Source organism: Ranitomeya variabilis, chromosome 3, assembly GCF_051348905.1.
Source record: "Ranitomeya variabilis isolate aRanVar5 chromosome 3, aRanVar5.hap1, whole genome shotgun sequence".
NCBI lineage: Eukaryota > Metazoa > Chordata > Amphibia > Anura > Dendrobatidae > Ranitomeya > Ranitomeya variabilis.
The window spans coordinates 767,627,942-767,644,057 of NC_135234.1; the positions used below are offsets into that span (position 1 = coordinate 767,627,942).

The 16,116-nt window shown below is 46.4% G+C and overlaps 1 protein-coding gene across 1 annotated transcript; it reads left to right on the plus strand.

Moving 5' to 3' along the window:
• The first annotated feature begins 1,556 nt into the window (after positions 1-1,556).
• Positions 1,557-2,456, plus strand: LOC143817811 (odorant receptor 131-2-like). The gene has a single exon (XM_077299277.1). It carries the CDS (start codon positions 1,557-1,559, stop codon positions 2,454-2,456), a length of 900 nt encoding a protein of 299 aa, XP_077155392.1.
• The last annotated feature ends 13,660 nt before the right edge of the window (positions 2,457-16,116 follow it).

The window sequence follows — 16,116 nt, forward strand, 5'->3', positions numbered from 1 at the left end:
TAATGGGTGTATGTTCTCCAGTGGGGATATGGTGTTGAACCCCTTTTACCTGCCCAAAGTCTAGTGGGTGTTTGTTGAATACCCGCTCATACTCCTGGACCACTCGGTAAGCCCCATGCTTTTGGTGCAAAGGAGTGGAGTCAATGCCTCTGTGCAGTTTCTGACACCAATCCTCCAGCTGTCCTGCAGAGCCATTGTCCTCCTCCTGGTTGGGACGGGACCAAGGGCTCTGCTGTTTGTATGGCATTGTTACTGACAGTGAACAGTTTAGCAATGGTGGCATATCTGGATAAAAGGACCTCTTTTCCCCCCACAATTCAGGATGTGTATCGGTACCCTCCCCTTGCAGACATCAACTACCCCTTTGGCTGTCAGGATGGTCGGCCTACAATCAGAATACACAGGTTCTACCAGGGCCTGGTATCTATCTATCAATCACCTATCCATTATCTACCTATTATCTATCTAACTAGTATCTATCTATTATCTATCTATTATCTATCTATTTATTATCTATTATCTATCTTTTATCTATCTTTCTATCTATTTTCTGTGCTTATACTGCGGATCTCCTTACAATTCCATAAGGATAAATCAAGGTTCAACATCTGTAAGGCTGAAGTCTCTTGTGGGTTATTACTTCCATGATGTTCAGAAACAGAATTTTGATGTCAAAACCAATCTCTGACATTACTCATCCTTTGGAATACATCAGGGGCTGAGAAGCAGATATATAGAGCTCAGCCCCTCCATCCTCCCGTATCCTTCTCACTATATAGATTATGCAGCTTGTTGATGTAAATGGAAACACTTACATAATCCTCGTACAGTAAGTAGTAGAAACTGATAATGGGGTAGCTAGAACCATTCCAGTAGGTCTTTAGAAACCTGTGATGCCCAGAGGCAAAACCCAGATATATGGGTGCAGAGGTAACAATAGCACCAGGAACCATATTTAGGGTATGGGGGACAAATACTATGAGTTTTGATGGTACTTTATGAGTGTCACTTTATGCTGTATATAATGTGATGTCTGTTAGACTTGCTGCATGGTAAATGATGGTTGAGGGAGGTTGACTTGCAGCAGAGCTACATTCTGGAGGTTTCATAGCTGAAATTTCCCTTCAAATTCATTTTTTTTCACATGTGCAGAATGTGATTTCAGTTGTAGGAAGTGTCATCTTAAAAAGGCATGGTGCAATTATCTGCCCCTTGTATTTTAGTAATAATATGGGGGGCAGCTAAAACATCGGTAGAGCGATCCTTTGCCAGAAATCTAATGTGTATAGATACTTTCAGTCACTAGAAGAAGAATAATTCCTCACTAGGACTCTAATATCTCTAGAGTCCATTTGGTTGCCTACAAGTTGCCCTACTCTGATGACTTTCATGAATTTCAATGAGAAAAGCAATGTAGCAAACATTCTGCAACTTGAGGACCATCAATTTAGGTCTGATAACTATTGCCTAACTGTTGCTTGTGCTTTAGGTTATGACTGTCCTTTTTCTTTAGCATGAGGACTTCAACCAGAAGGTTTTCTCTTACTATTCTGATAATGGTCAACTTCACTGAGGTCAGCAACAAGACGAACAATCAAACTGTAGAAATCGTGAGGAGTACCCTGCTTGCCTTAGTGCTCCTGTCCTTCTGTGTCTTCATCTACTTTGTGACAATCATCTTGTACGTCTTCTTCACCACTCCTCATGTTCGGGAGAATGCTCGCTACATCCTGTTTGTCCACATGCTCATAAACGATACCTTGCTACTTTCTGTGTTGATATTCGTCTCTCTTGTAGCTATATTTGATGTGTACATCCCTGTGCCGATATGTTATGCCCTCGTCATGTACTCCACAAGTTCATTTAAGGTGACAGCCTACAACTTGGCCATCATGTCCTTTGAACGTTACTTTGCCATTTGCTATCCGTTAAGACATGCACAAGTCTGCACCATGCAGAGGTCTCTTTTGGTCATTGGAGTCATGTGGCTTCTGAGTAGCACTCCGCTGGTGCCTGACTTTATTGCCATGTGTTATTCAATGCCAAAGAATTTCTTCTCCACCAGCTTGATATGTCAGTGGTCAACATTTGCAATGAACAGTTTTCAATTAACCCTAAGGTCATTGATGGAGATCACCACCTTCATCTTGGTGGGATTGGTCATCCTTTACACCTATGTGAAAGTTATGGTGGTGGCTCGGAAGATTGGATCTGGGAGGTCTTCTGCTTTTAAGGCAGAGAAAACTGTTCTTCTTCACGCCTTCCAGCTCGGACTCTGTATGATGTATTTTTCATATTCTTTCACTGATGCTTACTTGAGGAAATATTTCTATTTTATACCAATAACCAACTTTTTCTTATTCATGTGCATCCCCAGATATATCAGTCCTTTGATTTATGGTGTAAGGGATGAAGTGTTCCGAAAATATATAAGGAAGATGAACTTCTTTGTATAGTTGGATGGATGTCACTAAATAAGGAAAGGCCAAACTTTACAACTTTTTGCAAAATGGGTGCAGCCCAAAAGGATGGTTGGACAATATTTATTAGGTAGACTAGGAATGAAAGGACTCATATCTACATGCCAACTATCAGGTATAATACAACACATATTATAATAAATTTGTCCCAATCACCCAATTTACTTTTTTTTACTTAAAAAATATGTTTTAGTAGAGGTGGGCCAAATCTTGGGTAGGTTGGCAGTATGTATAGTATTCATCTTTTGGTTCTACTTTAGTTCAGGCATTGGTGGGCAGATCCTACTCCTGTACACAAGCAGTATCTGGTGTAGAATGTCTTTTCACTCCATGAGAAGTTGAAAAATACATTTTGCTTTGATCCCGATATGACTATTGTAGATGGGAGCCAACAGAGGACCCTCCAACTATGAAAAACACGTGACCAGTACTATTATTATCATACAGCCAAAGCTCACCGGAGGATTTTCAGGTATTCTTGTTTGGTCCTGAGAAGCCACATTCGAGATATCTGTGAACAATACTCCAATCTTAGAGACTGATATTCTGTGTGTTTCCATTTCTAAGAACCAAGTAAAACTGTAAAAGTGAAAACAAAAAACCATGAAAAACTTTAAAAAAAAAAAATGGAAAAATCTTGTGGAATGTAAAAATTTGTGAAACTCAAAAATTTGTAGAATTTCAATAATTTGAAATTTTTAATAATAATGAAAACATTATTAATGTTTGAATAATTAAATGTTATGGATAGAATTGAGCAAAAAGATTTGTACTGCCCATATTCGGTGTTGAGTCCTCCAAGGAAGTCAGGCCAGGAGGGGCAGTGTTCACTTCTGTACCCAGTGTCTTCAGCCCTGTATCTGGATTTTGTGACGTCTTTATGTCTTACTCTTTATGACATGCCTGGGATGCTGGCCCCAGGAATGCAGTCTGCCCCGGAGTTACTCCTCAGTAGACTGGAAGCCAGATTAGGGGAGAGCGAATCTTTTGCTCAGCTCTAGTTGTAGATCATTATAGTCTCCAGAGACAAATAAGAAAACAGGGAACTGGATACAGATTTGTGTGTATAGAATAAAATGTTGCTATTCTGCTTTATCGAAGGCTTCCATAAAAACCACAAAACTGTTATTATCATCTGATGAGAATGAGAGGACTCTGCTCATCTTGCCACAGTCTGTACAGACAAACTGACTGAGTGAGCTACAGAAAACGAAAAGCATGAGCCTTACGTGAAACCAGAGTGTAATCTATAGTATTATTTTCTATGAGGATAATAAAGAAAAAAAAGATCAACATTGTCATACTTAAAGGGGTTGTCCTACTTGCTTCCTTTTCTAGTACAGGGTCGAGAGAAAAAGCTGATTACATGTTGTTCCTAATACACAGCAACAATCTGGGTAACGCTCAACATTTGACCCTTCTTCCAATAGCACCACCAAAAGAGAAATGAAGCATTACTCATGTATCATCGATTCTGTGATGTATAGATGTGCAGCGTACTCTAAGGAGGGTGAGAACATGACTGTCCGACACTGGGGAAGCCATATGAGGAATAGAAAGGCGCCTTATAACTCTACATCCTGAGTACCGTGCTGTACCTACAAGACATTGTATTCTGTAGCGTTGTGCCTAGCAAAGATGCAACCAAAAGCTTCTCTTCCCTGATTCAGCACCTGAACTGGTCCCGCAACCTACCAAATGCATATAATACACGTGCCTTCTATATGCCAGAAGGGCTTGTGGGTACCATGGAACACCAGGGCTCAGGTACAAATGCTAGAATTCCCTATCCTGCCCTTATTCGATTACCAGACTATGGACATTTGTTTTGGATCGGCCCAGAATCGGTCTGTTTTGAGGTTTTATGCTATTTTAGTAGATTGTCCCTTTCGCATTTTCTGCATGCTCAACATTGTGATTTATGATGTTGTTCCTTTAGTCATTGCCACAATCCTCTTGATCCTCCATGATTCGGCTTTTGTAAGGATGTACTGAACGATGTTATTGGTCCACTAGTTGGCCCCAGTGACTTACCGAACAGCAGGACTGACGGCTTTATTAAATTCATTGGCTGCATGGAGCACAATCTTCCCAGAAGAAGGGGCAAGCACTTTCCTTTTATTCTGCAAGAATTTTCAACTATTTTACAGAAGTAGAATAACGGGGGGGGGGGGGGATATATCCTTTACCAAAACAGAGAAGATGCTCCAAGATCACTTTGTATTAGGCCTCATAAGCCAGCAACTGTAGAGGATCAGGTTAGCGTAGAAGAGGCACAAGTTATAACTAGTGTTGAGCATTCCGATACCGCAAGTATCGGGTATCGGCCGATACTTAGCGGTATCGGAATTCCGATACCGAGATCCGATACTTGCCGCGTATCGGATACCGGAATCGGAAGTTCCCAGGATTCAAACTGCACAAATTTGTATGAAATCAGCCAATGAGAATGATTCCAAGTGTGGGCACATCCTGTTTAGCATGGAGGGCATGAAACTACTGGCAAGGCTGTGATTGGCTGCTGAAATGATGTCATGATGCAGTTTAAAAGTCGCTGGCGCCATTTTGCGCTCACTCTGCTGTGAATTCAGTTAGTGACAGGACGCTGTTTGCTGACTGAGGGCCAGTTTTGAGATAGCGATTTGCTTAATTGTTCTTTTCCAAGGCTAATTTAGCAACCGCTCAACCGCTGTGTTCACCTGCTAATCACCTTGCTTTTGCCTTGTAGCGCTGTTTTCACAGCAAGGTCTGCAAGGTCTCTGTGTGTGTGTGTGTGAGTGCAGCCCACTCTCTAGTCTGAGTGCAGCCATAGGCCATCCATAGCTGGTTGTATTCAGTTCAGGGAGGGTGGTTCATTGCCTCATACTGTTCTTTGTTTTTTTTTTTGTTTTTTTTTTTGAAGTAGTGCAGGCTGCTGCACATTTTTTCAAATAATTCCTATTAGTGACTTTCCACCCGTCTCCAGCTAACTTGTGGAAAAACACTACATAGGATAACGTAGAGGAGGGTTTTTGGGCTTTGCAGCGCCGTTTACGGCTGTCTGCACGGTCTCCGTGTGACTGCAGCTCGCCCTGTAGTCTGTGAGCAGCCATAGCCTGGTTGTCTCCAGCTCAGGGTTCTTCACTGCGTCATAACGTAAAATCAATTTTCCTTTTCTTTTAAGTAGTGCAGGCTGCTGCACATTTTTTAAAAAAATTCCTATTAGTGTCTTTCCACCCGTCTCCAGCTATCTTGTGGAAAAACACTACATAGGATAACGTAGAGGAGGGTTTTTGGGCCTTGCAGCGCTGTTTACGGCTGTCTGCACGGTCTCCGTGTGACTGCAGCTCGCCCTGTAGTCTGTGAGCAGCCATAGCCTGGTTGTCTCCAGCTCAGGGTTCTTCACTGCGTCATACCGTAAAATCATTTTTCCTTTTGTTTTAAGTAGTGCAGGCTGCTGCACATTTTTTCAAATAATTCCTATTAGTGACTTTCCACCTGTCTCCAGCTAACTTGTGGAAAAACACTACATAGGATAACGTAGAAATGGGTTTTTGGGCTTTGCAGCGCCGTTTACGGCTGTCTGCACGGTCTCCGTGTGACTGCAGCTCGCCCTGTAGTCTGTGAGCAGCCATAGCCTGGTTGTCTCCAGCTCAGGGTTCTTCACTGCGTCATACCGTAAAATCAATTTTCCTTTTGTTTTAAGTAGTGCAGGCTGCTGCACATTTTTTCAAAAAATTCCTATTAGTGTCTTTCCACCCGTCTCCAGCTAACTTGTGGAAAAACACTACATAGGATAACGTAGAGGAGGGTTTTTGGGCCCTGCAGCGCCGTTTACGGCTGTCTGCACGGTCTCCGTGTGACTGCAGCTCTCTCTGTTGTCAGTTCAGCCCCTGTTATGACCCCAGTGGACAGGGTCTCAGAGGAACGTGTAAGTCTGCAAGATACAAAAATCCAGCTCATAGGGCTGTGGTAACTGGGTTGACCAAATAGCTACTCCTAACGCCAACACTAGAAGTAGCCGGGGATCATGCCTACGGTGATCGCTAGATGACTCGCGCCAGCCGGAGAATCTAACTACCCCTAGGAGAAGAAAACAAAGACCTCTCTTGCCTCCAGAGAAAGGGACCCCAAAGCAAGATACAAGCCCCCCACAAATAATAACGGTGAGGTAAGAGGAAATGACAAACACAGAAATGAACCAGGTTCAGCAAAGAGAGGCCAGCTTACTAATAGCAGAATATAGCAAGATAACTTATCTGGTCAACAAAAACCCTATAAAAATCCACGCTGGAGATTCAAGAACCCCCGAACCGTCTAACGGTCCAGGGGGGAGAACACCAGCCCCCTAGAGCTTCCAGCAAAGGTCAGGATACAGATAGGAACAAGCTGGACAAAAATACCAAACAAAACAAAAGCAAAAAGCAAGGAAGCAGACTTAGCTTGAAAAACAGGAACCAGGATCAGAGGACAAGAGCACAACAGATTAGCTCTGATTTCAACGATGCCAGGCATTGAACTGAAGGTCCAGGGAGCTTATATAGCAACGCCCCTGAACTAACGGCCCAGGTGAGGATATAGGAAAAGACAGACGCTCCAGAGTCAAATCACTAATGACCACTAGAGGGAGCAAAAAGCAAAATCACAACAGTACCCCCCCCCTTAGTGAGGGGTCACCGAACCCTCACCATGACCACCAGGGCGATCAGGATGAGCGGCGTGAAAGGCACAAACTAAATCGGCCGCATGAACATCAGAGGCGACCACCCAGGAATTATCTTCCTGACCATAGCCCTTCCACTTGACCAGGTACTGAAGCCTCCGCCTGGAGAGACGAGAATCCAAGATCTTCTCCACCACGTACTCCAACTCGCCCTCAATCAACACCGGAGCAGGAGGCTCAGCAGAAGGAACCACAGGCACAACGTACCGCCGCAACAAGGACCTATGAAACACGTTGTGGATAGCAAACGACACAGGAAGATCCAGGCGAAAGGATACAGGATTAAGAATTTCCAATATCTTGTAAGGACCAATAAAACGAGGTTTAAATTTGGGAGAGGAAACCTTCGTAGGAACAAAGTGGGAAGAAAGCCACACCAAATCCCCAACACGTAGTCGGGGACCCACACCGCGGCGGCGGTTGGCAAAGCGCTGAGCCCTCTCCTGTGACAACTTCAAGTTGTCCACCACAAGATTCCAGATCCGCTGCAACCTATCCACCACAGAATCCACCCCAGGGCAGTCAGAAGGTTCCACATGACCCGAAGAAAAACGAGGGTGGAAACCAGAGTTGCAGAAAAACGGCGAAACCAAGGTGGCGGAACTAGCCCGATTATTAAGGGCAAACTCAGCTAACGGCAAGAAGGTCACCCAATCGTCCTGATCAGCAGAGACAAAACACCTCAAATAAGCCTCCAAAGTCTGATTAGTTCGCTCCGTCTGTCCATTAGTCTGAGGATGGAAAGCAGACGAAAACGACAAGTCAATGCCCATCCTATTACAAAAGGATCGCCAGAATCTGGAAACGAACTGGGATCCTCTGTCTGACACAATATTCTCAGGGATGCCGTGCAAACGAACCACGTTCTGGAAAAACACAGGAACCAGATCGGAAGAGGAAGGCAGTTTAGGCAAAGGAACCAAATGGACCATCTTGGAGAAGCGATCACATATCACCCAGATAACAGACATGCCCTGAGACACCGGAAGATCAGAAATGAAATCCATGGAGATATGTGTCCAAGGTCTCTTAGGGACAGGCAAGGGCAAGAGCAACCCGCTGGCACGAGAACAGCAAGGCTTAGCTCGAGCACAAGTCCCACAGGACTGTACAAATGACCGCACATCCCTAGACAAGGAAGGCCACCAAAAGGATCTGGCCACCAGATCTCTGGTGCCAAAAATTCCTGGGTGACCTGCCAACACCGAGGAATGAACCTCGGAAATGACTCTGCTGGTCCACTTATCAGGCACAAACAGTCTGTCAGGTGGACAAGAATCAGGCCTATCAGCCTGAAATCTCTGCAACACACGTCGCAGATCTGGAGAAATAGCTGACAAGATAATACCATCCTTAAGAATACCAACAGGTTCAGCGACTCCAGGAGCATCAGGCACAAAGCTCCTGGAAAGAGCATCGGCCTTCACATTCTTTGAACCTGGTAAATACGAGACAACAAAGTCAAAACGGGAGAAAAACAATGACCAGCGGGCCTGTCTAGGATTCAGGCGTTTAGCAGACTCGAGATACATCAGATTTTTGTGATCAGTCAAGACCACCACACGATGCTTAGCACCCTCGAGCCAATGACGCCACTCCTCAAATGCCCACTTCATGGCCAACAACTCCCGATTGCCCACATCATAATTTCGCTCTGCCGGCGAAAACTTCCTGGAGAAAAAGGCACAAGGTCTCTATAGTAGAGCAACCAGGGCCTCTCTGCGACAAAACGGCCCCTGCCCCAATCTCCGAAGCATCCACCTCCACCTGAAAGGGAAGTGAGGTGTCAGGTTGGCACAAAACAGGCGCCGAAGTAAACCTGTCTGATTAGTTCGTTCCGTTTGTCCGTTAGTCTGTGGATGAAAAGCGGACGAAAACGACAAATCAATGCCCATCCTACCACAAAAGGATCGCCAGAACCTGGAAACAAACTGGGATCCTCTGTCCGACACAATATTCTCAGGAATGCCGTGCAAACGAACCACGTTCTGGAAGAACACAGGAACCAGATCAGAAGAGGAGGGCAGCTTAGGTAAAGGAACCAAATGGACCATCTTGGAGAAACGATCACATATCACCCAGATGACAGACATGCCCTGAGACACCGGAAGATCAGAAATGAAATCCATAGAGATGTGTGTCCAAGGTCTCTTCGGGACAGGCAAGGGCAAGAGCAACCCGCTGGCACGAGAACAGCAAGGCTTAGCTCGAGCTCAAGTTCCACAGGACTGCACAAATGACCGCACATCCCTTGACAAGGAAGGCCACCAAAAGGACCTGGCCACCAGATCTCTGGTGCCAAAAATTCCCGGGTGCCCTGCCAACACCGAGGAATGAACCTCGGAAATGACTCTGCTGGTCCATTTAGCAGGCACAAACAATCTGTCAGATGGACAAGAGTCAGGCCTACCAGCCTGAAATCTCTGCAACACACGCCGCAGATCAGGAGAAATAGCTGACAAGATAACTCCTTCCTTAAGAATACCCACAGGTTCAACGACTCCAGGAGCATCAGGCACAAAGCTCCTAGACAGAGCATCGGCCTTCACATTCTTAGAACCTGGTAAATACGAGACCACAAAGTCAAAACGGGAGAAAAACAATGACCAGCGGGCCTGTCTAGGATTCAGGCGTTTAGCAGACTCGAGATACATCAGATTTTTGTGATCAGTCAAGACCACCACACGATGCTTAGCACCCTCGAGCCAATGACGCCACTCCTCAAATGCCCATTTCATGGCCAACAACTCCCGATTGCCCACATCATAATTTCGCTCCGCAGGCGAAAACTTCCTAGAGAAAAAGGCGCAAGGTCTCATAACAGAGCAACCAGGGCCTCTCTGCGACAAAACGGCCCCTGCTCCAATCTCTGAAGCATCCACCTCAACTTGAAAGGGAAGCGAGACATCAGGCTGGCACAAAACAGGCGCCGAAGTAAACCGACGTTTCAACTCCTGGAAAGCCTCCACGGCAGCAGGAGCCCAATTAACCACATCGGAGCCCTTCTTGGTCATATCCGTCAAAGGTTTCACAATGCTAGAAAAGTTAGCGATAAAACGACGGTAGAAGTTATCGAAACCCAAGAACTTCTGAAGACTCTTAACTGACGAGGGCTGAGTCCAATCAAGAATAGCTCGGACCTTGACTGGGTCCATCTCCACAGCAGAAGGGGAAAAAATGAACCCCAAAAAGGGAACCTTCTGTACACCAAAAAGACACTTTGAGCCCTTGACAAACAAAGAATTTTCACGCAAAATTTTAAAGACCATCCTGAGCTGCTCCACATGCGAGTCCCAATTATCAGAAAAAAACAGAATATCATCCAGATAAACGATCAGAAATTTATCCAGATAGTTCCGGAAAATGTCATGCATAAAGGACTGAAAAACTGAAGGGGCATTAGAGAGCCCAAAAGGCATCACCAAGTACTCAAAATGACCTTCGGGCGTATTGAATGCGGTTTTCCATTCATCCCCTTGCTTAATGCGCACAAGGTTGTACGCACCACGAAGGTCTATCTTGGTAAACCACTTGGCACCTTTAATCCGGGCAAACAAGTCAGACAATAGCGGCAAAGGATACTGAAATTTGACAGTGATCTTATTTAAAAGCCGATAGTCAATACAAGGCCTCAAAGATCCGTCCTTTTTAGCCACAAAAAAGAATCCCGCACCAAGAGGGGAAGAAGACGGACGGATGTGTCCTTTCTCCAGAGACTCCTTGATATATGAACGCATAGCGGTATGTTCAGGTATCGACAGATTAAACAGTCTTCCCTTAGGAAATTTACTGCCTGGAATCAAATCTATTGCACAGTCACATTCCCTATGAGGAGGCAATGCACTGGACCTGGACTCGCTAAAGACATCCTGATAATCAGACAAGTACTCCGGAACTTCCGAAGGCGTAGAAGAAGCAATAGACACAGGCAGGGAATCCTCATGAATACCACGACAGCCCCAACTAGACACTGACATAGCCTTCCAGTCAAGGACTGGATTATGGGTCTGTAACCATGGCAGCCCCTAAACAACCAAATCATGCATTTTATGTAGAACGAGAAAACGTATCACCTCGCGGTGTTCAGGAGTCATGCACATGGTAACCTGTGTCCAATACTGCGGCTTATTTTCTGCCAATGGCGTAGCATCAATACCCCTAAGAGGGATAGGATTTTCTAATGGTTCAAGAATAAAACCACAGCGCTTAGCAAATGAGAGATCCATAAGACTCAGGGCAGCACCTGAATCTACAAACGCCATGACAGGATAAGATGAAAGTGAGCAAATCAAAGTTACAGACAGAATAAACTTAGGATGCAAATTACCAACGGTGACAGGACTAACAACCTTAGATATACGTTTAGAGCATGCTGAGATAACATGTGTAGAATCACCACAGTAGTAGCACAAGCCATTCCGGCGTCTATGAATTTTCCTCTCATTTCTAGTCAGGATTCTATCACATTGCATCAAATCAGGTGTCCGTTCAGACAACACCATGAGGGAATTTGCGGTTTTTCTATCACATTGCATCACATCAGGTGTCTGTTCAGACAACAACATGAGGGAATTTGCGGTTTTGCGCTCCCGCAACCGCCGGTCAATTTGAATAGCCAGGGACATGGTATCATTCAGACCTGTGGGAATGGGAAAACCCACCATAACATTCTTAATGGCCTCAGAAAGGCCATTTCTAAAATTAGCGGCCAGTGCACATTCGTTCCAATGTGTCAGCACGGACCATTTCCGAAATTTTTGGCAATACACCTCAGCCTCGTCCTGGCCCTGAGACATAGCCAGCAAGGCTTTCTCTGCCTGAATCTCAAGATTGGGTTCCTCATAAAGTAAACCGAGCGCCAGAAAAAACGCATCAATATCAGCCAATGCCGGATCTCCTGGCGCCAACGAAAAAGCCCAATCCTGAGGGTCACCCCGTAAGAATGAAATAACAATTTTTACTTGTTGAGCAGAGTCTCCAGACGAACAAGGTTTCAGGGACAAAAATAATTTACAATTATTCCTGAAATTCCTAAACTTAAATCGGTCTCCTGAAAACAGTTCAGGAATCGGAATCTTGGGTTCAGACCTAGGATTTCTGGTAACATAATCTTGTATACCCTGCACACGAGCGGCAAGCTGGTCCACACTTGTAATCAAGGTCTGGACATTCATGTCTGCAGCAAGCTTAAGCCACTCTGAGGTAAAGGGGAAAAGAAAAAAAAAAATGAGAGAGGGAAAAAAAAAACTCAAAATTTTCTTTCTTATAATCCCACTTCTGCAATGCATTAAACATTTAATACTGGCCTGGCATACTGTTATGACCCCAGTGGACAGGGTCTCAGAGGAACGTGTAAGTCTGCAAGATACAAAAATCCAGCTCATAGGGCTGTGGTAACTGGGTTGACCAAATAGCTACTCCTAACGCCAACACTAGAAGTAGCCGGGGATCATGCCTACGGTGATCGCTAGATGACTCGCGCCAGCCGGAGAATCTAACTACCCCTAGGAGAAGAAAACAAAGACCTCTCTTGCCTCCAGAGAAAGGGACCCCAAAGCAAGATACAAGCCCCCCACAAATAATAACGGTGAGGTAAGAGGAAATGACAAACACAGAAATGAACCAGGTTCAGCAAAGAGAGGCCAGCTTACTAATAGCAGAATATAGCAAGATAACTTATCTGGTCAACAAAAACCCTATAAAAATCCACGCTGGAGATTCAAGAACCCCCAAACCGTCTAACGGTCCGGGGGGAGAACACCAGCCCCCTAGAGCTTCCAGCAAAGGTCAGGATACAGATAGGAACAAGCTGGACAAAAATACCAAACAAAACAAAAGCAAAAAGCAAGGAAGCAGACTTAGCTTGAAAAACAGGAACCAGGATCAGAGGACAAGAGCACAACAGATTAGCTCTGATTTCAACGATGCCAGGCATTGAACTGAAGGTCCAGGGAGCTTATATAGCAACGCCCCTGAACTAACGGCCCAGGTGAGGATATAGGAAAAGACAGACGCTCCAGAGTCAAATCACTAATGACCACTAGAGGGAGCAAAAAGCAAAATCACAACAAGCCCCCAAAAAATAAATAAATAATAAAGTTCACCAAACACACCAGTGACACCACTTTACATTTGTGTAGGCCACATTAGCTCATATTAAAGTCTAGTCCACACTTTAGAAAATTAGTGTTTCTTATACCTGTTAGGAGCTCTTCAGGAATAAGTGCACAAAGCCGTTAGTACTTTTCTGCTTATCTTTATCAGTCAACCAAGATGAAGAAGGCAGTGAGTAAGGCACGTGGGCGTGGGCGCGGAGCAGGGAGAGGACGTGGGGATTCTGTGCCTGCTGCGGGCACCGGTTACTCATCAGCACCCACTTTCACCAGGGAACAGTCGTTCATGCGCAGCTTTGTCACAGAGCACCGTACACCGCTGTTGCGTGAAGACCAAATTGAATCCATTGTCGGATGGATGGCAGCTAATGCATCGACTTCAATTAGTGCCACATCCTCTCAGACACAGAGCACTGGAGAGCAGCCATCTGTCTCTTCACCACCTGCCAAATTGCCCAGGCAGACAGAGATCCCAGGACAGGAGCCGTCTCTACTTCTGTTCTCTGAATCATCTCTTGGCTTGGAAACAGGGGGCCAGCCAAGCAGCATTGGAGAAATGGAAGAAGAGGCAGGGTGCAGTGATGCCCAACCACTTTTTCTCTCTTCCTCTGAAGAGGCGGGTGGGCCAGTGCCTCCGGTCACCACATCGCAGGCCGCATCCGCTGATGACACTCAGGTGCCACTTTCTGGTGCGTGCTCTGCTGCTGAGACTACCCAGGAGGAGCAGTTGGGGGCAGAGGGTAGTGTAGATGATGAGGTCCTTGACCCATCTTGGCGTGAGGGACAGGAAGGTGGTGGGAGCAGCTCTGAGGAAGAGATTCCCCGTACGGCCCAAAGAGGGAGAGGGAGGGGGAAGACTGCGGATCCTGCAGCCTCCGCTTTGGCACCCGTTAGGAGCATGTCTCTTCCAAAAGCCAAAAAGGGCGCTCCCAAGACTTGCAGTGCCTGGTCCTTTTTTGACACAGTTGCAGATGACATTTGCTATGTCAAATGCAAGGTGTGTCATCACAAAGTCAAAAGAGGTCGAAATGTCAGCAACCTCAATACCTCCAACATGTGGAAACATGTGCGCACCAGGCACGCGGCGGAGTTAGAAAAACACACTGAAGAGCTAGGCCAACCAACAGCGGCAGCTACCACCTCTTCAGCTCGTGTTGCCTCTTCCTCCAGCTCACACGCAGCTGGTTCGGCTTCCTCCCAGGATCGCCGTGGAAGAACCTCTGGCCCTGTTGTCCAGAGACCCGCTGTAATTCCACCCGCAGCACCACTTTCCCAGTCATCCACACACTCCCAGCCCAGTCTACAGCCATCGGTAGTACAGGCATGGGAGAAAAGGCGGCCTTTCTCATCCAACCAACCACGAGCACAGGCTCTGACTGCAGGCATTGCCAAACTTCTGTCACTGGAAATGCTGTCATTCAGGCTGGTGGAGACTGACAGCTTCCGTGACTTGATGTCATTGGCAGTCCCCCAGTACAATGTGCCCAGCCGCTTTTACTTCAGCAGGCAAGCCGTCCCTGCCCTGCACAAGCATGTGGAGGGACACATAAAACACGCGCTACTGAATGCCGTCAGTAGCAAGGTCCACCTCACCACCGATGCGTGGACCAGTCAACATGGACAGGGGCGATACCTTTCCCTCACTGCCCATTGGGTTAATGTCGTTGAGCCGGGTACAGATCGTGCGAGTGGCGCAGGACGTGTCCTGCCCACTCCAAGGATTGCAGGAATCCATTCTGTACGCATTGACTCCTCCTCTTACACCAGTTCCTCAGAATCATCGCTGCAGGAGCCGTCACAGTCCACCTCCACATGGACCCGTGATGAACGTTTACCTGTTACGACCGACATGAGCACAGCCGTGGCCAAACGTCAACAGGCCGTCTTGAAATTAATTTCTTTGGGGAATCGAAGCCACACAGCGCAGGAGCTCTGGAATGCCATCAAGCAGGAGAGCGATGTGTGGTTTGTGCCAGCGAATCTCCAACCAGGCATGGTAGTGTGTGATAATGGCCAAAATCTGGTGGCAGCTCTGGGCCTCGGCAACCTCACTCACATCCCATGTCTGGCATGGGATGTTAGGGCATGTTAGGTTAGGCTATGGGTTGAACTAGATGGACTTACCGTCTTCCTTCAACCTTAATAACTATGTAACTATGTAACTATGTAACATGTGCTCAATTTGGTCGTGCAGAGTTTTTTGAGGGACTATCCGGATCTTGATGCGCTGCTGCACAAGGTCCGCCTAGAGTGTGCTCACTTGCGGCGTTCCAGCACGGCAAAATCGCGCATTGCGGCTCTGCAGCGCCGACACCACCTGCCGGAACATCGCATCATATGTGACCTACCTACCAGGTGGAATTCCACGTTACATATGTTGGAGCGGTTGTGTGAGCAGCAGCAAGCTGTAATGGAGTACCAGCTGCATCAGGCGCAAAGAAGTCGCACTCCGCGCCGTCCAGACTTCACAACCACAGAGTGGGCCACTATGAATGACGTCTGCCAGGTTTTGCGTCCCTTCGATTATTCCACGCGGATGGCGAGTGCAGATGATGCACTAGTCAGCATGACTGTCCCCCTTATCTGCCTGCTTGAAAAATCACTGCAAGCGCTAAGGGATGATGTTGTGGAAGAGGTGGAGGATGAGGATTCATCATTTCCATCATCTTCTGGACAGTCAGCGCCACGTGGTTCCTCACAAACGCGTAGGCAGGGGACAGTTTGTGAGGAGGATGAGGAGGAGTCAATGGAGGAGGAAGACATCCATCCAGAGGAGGGAGTTACACAATTGTCCACTAGTCAGTGTGTACAGCGAGGGTGG

Bases quoted from the DNA above. Each gene is read 5' to 3' on its own strand.
- LOC143817811 (XM_077299277.1), top strand. From the start codon at position 1,557: ATGGTCAACTTCACTGAGGTCAGCAACAAGACGAACAATCAAACTGTA.